Source organism: Egretta garzetta, unplaced genomic scaffold (genome assembly GCF_000687185.1).
Source record: "Egretta garzetta isolate BGI_Z169 unplaced genomic scaffold, ASM68718v1 scaffold526, whole genome shotgun sequence".
NCBI lineage: Eukaryota > Metazoa > Chordata > Aves > Pelecaniformes > Ardeidae > Egretta > Egretta garzetta.
Window position 1 is genome coordinate 1,048,362 of NW_009259967.1, and position 5,630 is coordinate 1,053,991.

Sequence of the window (5,630 nt, forward strand, 5' to 3'; positions counted from 1 at the left end):
CAGCGAGGAAAAAACGCACAGCTTGGTCGTGCGCGAGTGGATGGTGTTGCCGTACCACCCCCGAGCCAGCGACCCGAACTACGCCTCCCAGCAGCCCGTGCTCGCCGCCCGAAGGAAGCAGTCGCGGCGCTTCCTCCTGGACTTTGGGCAGAGATTTCAAGCCTGAGAAGCGGCAGGCGCCAGGCGATCCCGTTTCGCGCAGCCCGTGCCTCGCCACGAAAAAGGGCAGCTCCTTCCCTGGCAGGAGCGCTGAGATGGCGGTGCAGGTGGCGGTTCTGCCTTCCGCCAGGTGCCTCTTCGATGAGCCTGTGCAGATCCGTGTGGCGGGGGGGCGGCCGCCCCGCGGGGGGGGAAAAAGAGAGCGGGGAGCTCTTCCAAGCCCACGCTCGCTACAGAGCTGGGAGCAGCGGAGAGCTCGACCTCAGCCGCTCCCCAGCGCTGGGGGGCAGCTATTCGGGCGTGGAGCCGATGGGGCTGCTCTGGGCTCTGCAGGCTACAGCGCCCTATAAGCGGCTGGCAAAGAGGAACGTCCTGACCCCTTTCTGTGTGGACTTTGAAGTGTATGAGGGCCACGGGGACATGACCCGCTTGCTGGGAAAATGCACCAATGAACGATGGTTTGTAGGAGAGGGAGTGAAGAGGATTTCGGTCAGAGAAGGTCGGCTGAAAGCAACCCTCTTCCTCCCTCCCGGTGAGTTTTAATTCCGTTCTGGTTTTCCAGGTGTGACTTACACCACGTGTTGTGCACCGTGGCCCCTGGATGCACTCGACAACCCAGAGCAAAGCCTCGACTGGTGGCTCCCTCTGCCTGCGCTTGGGTCCAGCTGCTTGGATCCTCGCAGCAGAGCAGGGGGAGCAGGCATGGCCCCGGGGGGGGGGTGCACGGAGGGCAGCAGTGGTAACCCGAGGCATGTCCCGTTTGCTCTAGCTAAGGGGGGGTCAGGACCTGTCCTGCAGTGAGAGCTCTGGCGAAAAGTGTGTTTATTCATAGAATCATAGAATGTTTTGGGTTGGAAGGGACCCCTAGAGGTCATCTAGTCCAACCCCCAGAATATGGTGACCCCGACGTGATACGAACACGCAGCCTTCTGATTCTTAGCTCTTCTGGTTAGCTGACAGGACAAAGAGGCCCGTGGTCTTCAGCAGTGCTGTGAGGCATGACGGCTCCGGCTGTGGAGCGAGGAATGATGAGGTGTGGTGGGAGCACTGGACTTGGGCTGCAGCCAGTCTAGGCTGCTCCAACAGCTGCCACGGATCTTCCTGCAGGCTCTGGACTTGTGTCTCTGTCTCTCTCTTTGGCTAAGGAAAAGCCAGCAAAGGAAGTCTCTACCTGGTTGAACAGCTTGATTACACAGGATACTTAGGAAGATGGGAGACAAATGAGAAAAACAAGGTCTTTAATTAGACAGGCGTCATATTCCACAGCTCCATACGGAGACAGTGCCAAGACCAGATCCTGTGTAAAGCTGCTCTGAGCCCTGAACTGTTTGTGTTCCCTGAGCAGTACTTAAACATGAATGTCGTGCTCTGTAATGAATAAAAAGTCCCTTGCAGCTGCTGTGACACCAAGAGAAATCTGGCTATAAGAATGGGCAGAGCAGCAGCAGGGAAGGAAGGTCCTATGTGTGGAGGAGGAAAACTGAGAAGCCCAGGGGTAGTTAACCCAGATCAAACTGAAACCTGAATTGGTGTAGGTTGGTGCTGGCATTTGTAGGTGCATTTCATAACTCAAGTATTCCCTCCCTGGAAAACCTGCTAGCACAGTTTCTAAAAAAGCGCAGCTCATGCAGCGATACTGTTTGTTCATCGATCCCCAATGGCCTGAGGACATCTAGGCCAATTTCAGCTGAAAGTCATGTTGGGAGAAGGATGCCCAACATATGAACTTCCTATAGCGAGTTCCTAAGAGAGAGAGAAAATATCCAAATTGGTGTCCTTAGAGTGATTGTGTGTGCGCCTGAGGATGAGAACCTCCGTAGAAAGCTTCAGAGGGAGAACCTCTGTGGAAGACTTCAGAGGATGATTTCCATTTGGTATCTACTGCCTTGATATGTGCTGAGGGGGCACTACTGAAAGGACAACTGTAGAAACTTGTCTCTTTGAATGTGTATATATATACATATATATATATATACACACACACAGACCTTTCATTGCAGGACCTGGCCCATTCCCTGGACTTATTGATTTGTATGGATCTGGAGGAGGTCTTGTTGAATATAGAGCAAGTCTTCTGGCTAGCAGAGGCTTCGTGACTTTGGCTCTTGCTTACATGGCCTTTGAAGATCTCCCTGCTATGCCAGAGATTCTTGAACTGGACTATTTTGAGGAAGCTGTAAACTTTTTGCGGAAGCAGCAGCAGGTAAGAGACAAATGATGATGCTCATCCTGTTGGAAACCATTTTCCAATTTTCTGATGTAAAATGCTGTATGTCACTGAATGCAACTAAGTTTCTGAGATGTTAGAAGGAGACAGCATTGTCTGAAAGATAGCATGATCTGAGAGATGGAAAAGCATGTGCCTCAATTCCAGTTTTGCAAGTAGTTGGATAGTTGGTTTTGCACAGCATCTTATGACAGTCCATAGACCGTCGTGCAAACCAGTGTTTGTGTAATATTAAATCAAAGCAGTTCCTGGACTAGAAGCACACCACTGCTTAATTTTTTTCCCTACTTTTGCATCTTTCGAGATTTTAGAAGGGAAAAAAAAAAACTCCATTGACTTTTTCTACTATTTCTGAAATGCTACAGGGTTTTGATTCTGAGTGAGTTTCACAGGAGAGTAATAAAACACTTTAACAACAGAATCCCTTATAGTTCTATCCTTGGAAAGTGTGCCATGTCTTGAGAAACTGGAGCTGTATTAGAACAAGTATGTGTGATGAGAAGGACACTTTAGAGCAGTATATCATCATACTTAAATGAAAAGAGACCAAGAGAATCCAAGTAGCATTTAAGCTTTGAATGGAATGCTACTTAATGCAGTATTCATTTCACAAAGTTGTTTATTTTCTAGCGTGTGGACGCGAGGAATGTAGCCAGTGTGAGAGCAGAATACAGCCTTGCTTGTTTCGCTTGTTCCTCATAGAGCTCTGAAACTTCCAGATCATCTTACTAGGCACGCATTATGAAATGAATTTGGTGTGAAGAGCTTTCACTATAAATAAGTTGATTTAAACAGCTGTTGGGCTTACTCAAGCCTCAGGTGTAGTAAACCTTATGTGTTTCAAGACAGAACAGATGATAACAGGTCAGTTGTAGGAGAGTATAAAAAAACAGTGGCATAAAAGAAAATCAATGCAAGTAAACCCATGAAAAAAGTGGTTTTCCAAAGGAGACCTGAGGAGAGAAGATTGAAGGCGTTTGGAAGCAGGAGCAGTGAAAGATACAATACTGAGAGCAAGTGTTGAGACAGGATGTGGAGGGAGCAAGGAGGCTTTGTCTATAGAGGTCACCAGGAGAAAAAGTGTTACAGGAGGAGAAATGTTGAGGAGCTGTAGAATTCACGGTCACTTCTGTGGAGGCTCAGCAGAGGGATAGATATGGGAGTGATGTAACCTGAAAAGAGAGGGAAGGATAAAATATGGGTGGTCTTAGATGGATGAGGAGTGAGGAAGCAGAACTGGAGAAATTATGTCAGTCTGGGAAATGAGGAGTAGTTAATAATGGTTGTTTCATAACTGTGTTTCAGGTGAAAGATACTGGGATTGGCGTTTTGGGCTTGTCTAAAGGAGCTGATCTAGCCCTTTCCATGGCCACATTTCTACCTGGCATCAAGGCAGCTGTCAGCATATCTGGAAGCGGTTTTAATTCTTTCATTCCCCTACGGGGGGATGGCTTCACTGTTCCTCCCCACCCATATGATTTGGGAAGGATGAAGACCAGTGATGAGTCTGGCCTAGTAGATTTTTCAGATGTCCTAGATGATCACAGGGACCCAGCAACTTGGGATTGTCGCATTCCAATGGAGAGGTCCTTGGCCAAGTTCCTCTTCCTGTCGGGATTGGATGACATGAACTGGAAAAGTGACCTGTATTGCCAGGATGCTGTTCAGCGCCTTCAGCAGCATGGACGGGAAGTGGAGTTTTGCTCCTATTCTGGAGCAGGACACCTCTTGGAGCCACCATACTTGCCCCTGTGCCAGGCTTCAATCCACAAAGTGCTTGGGGTGTTTGTGCATTGGGGAGGGCAATGGAGGGAGCATGCCAAAGCCCAAGAAGATGCATGGCGGAGGATACAGGCCTTTTTCTGGCAACACTTGATGGACTCAGACATCCCTAAGAGCAAGCTGTAGTGGAAGCTGTCAAAGCTGCTGACCAGGCTTGGTATTTCAGCTCTCACTGAACCTTGGAAACTCATTGAAAGTTTCCTGGCCTGCCTTCCTCTAAACCCTACTGTTGCAAAGTTGTTTATTTTCATTCCCCAAATAACTTTTCATCTTTTAGTTGAATTTTGGTTGTCTTCTGGCCCCAGCTGCACCATCTGATCTGCCTGTGTGCTGCAGTCATCTGAGAAAAATCCAGCATCCCATCAGGCAGACTGCATTTGTACTGAGCTATCTTCGCCCTCAATCTCCAACCATCTCCTTTGGCAGCAGGGATAGGAGGAATCTTCCATTGAACTGTTTAGTCTTGCACCTTTAACTATCCTAGATATAAACAACACTTTCTTGGGATGACGCATTAGTACACTCACTTTTCCTCTTGTTATATCATTTTCTCACATTTCTTAGTAAAAAGGTTGCGGCAGTTCTGATCTCACCTAAGTAAAGAGGCACTCTTCTGACTTATTCTGAAGTGCAGTGATAACATTTTTTTCCTCGTACCTCAAAAAACAGAAGTAGTGAATCTTACCCAGGTTACGCCGGTTTTACCTCCCGCTGACTCCAGATAAGTTACATATCGGTGTAAAGTTTCCATCGCACTACTCAATAAATACAATGCGTATGTGTGTATGCATAGTTTACTTAAAATTATCTGAATGAAGCCCTTGACTGTCTTTATGCCTATAAATACAAAGGCAGCAATCCTGGTGTAGCCACAAGCTGTTGCTTCACCTGGTTGAAGAGGATATACACAGAAGTCCTTACCTCCTATTGGTAAGAGGAGAGGCAGAGTTTGCAGTAGAGGTTCGCACAGTGCTCGAGATGGGGTGATACGGATGTGCTAAGTACCTGCTTTTGAATGTTGGAAGTCAGCTTAGCCCCGTTTTGGGGAGGAAGATTAAAGCCACTGCTGCTGCTGAGTTCCCAGGAGCCCTGTGGAGTGGGCTGTGTCAGTGGTCTTGCCACTGTAGCAGACAGCTGTGGGCTCGGTGACAGCTAGGAAATGGCGCTCTTCAGAGAGGACTTACCTTGCCTTCTAGGGAGAATGTGCGTTATCTCACCCTTTTCTGAGGTCCAAACCTGCCAAGGACGTCTGTGATCTACCTCGTGCATTTGTGGGATAGTGGCAGACAGCAGTGTGCTGGCATTTTGTAGATATCAAATAGCATCAAATGAGCAAATTTTGCTTCCCGGAGCAGTCAAGGCTCCCATTCTGACCACAGAATCAAGCAGGAGCTGAAGGTCTCTGCCTTTTGCTGAGGCACCAGAATCTTGCCTTTGAGCAGTAGTCCCTGCTTTCCGATTC

The 5,630-nt window shown here is 48.1% G+C and overlaps 1 protein-coding gene across 1 annotated transcript; it reads left to right on the forward strand.

Moving 5' to 3' along the window:
- Positions 1-254: 254 nt before the first annotated feature.
- LOC104127549 (acyl-coenzyme A thioesterase 1-like) lies at positions 255-4,294 on the forward strand. The gene is given in 4 exon segments (XM_009640227.1): positions 255-340; positions 342-691; positions 2,160-2,362; positions 3,692-4,294. Coding segments are annotated over 4 exon segments (1,242 nt in total).
- The last annotated feature ends 1,336 nt before the right edge of the window (positions 4,295-5,630 follow it).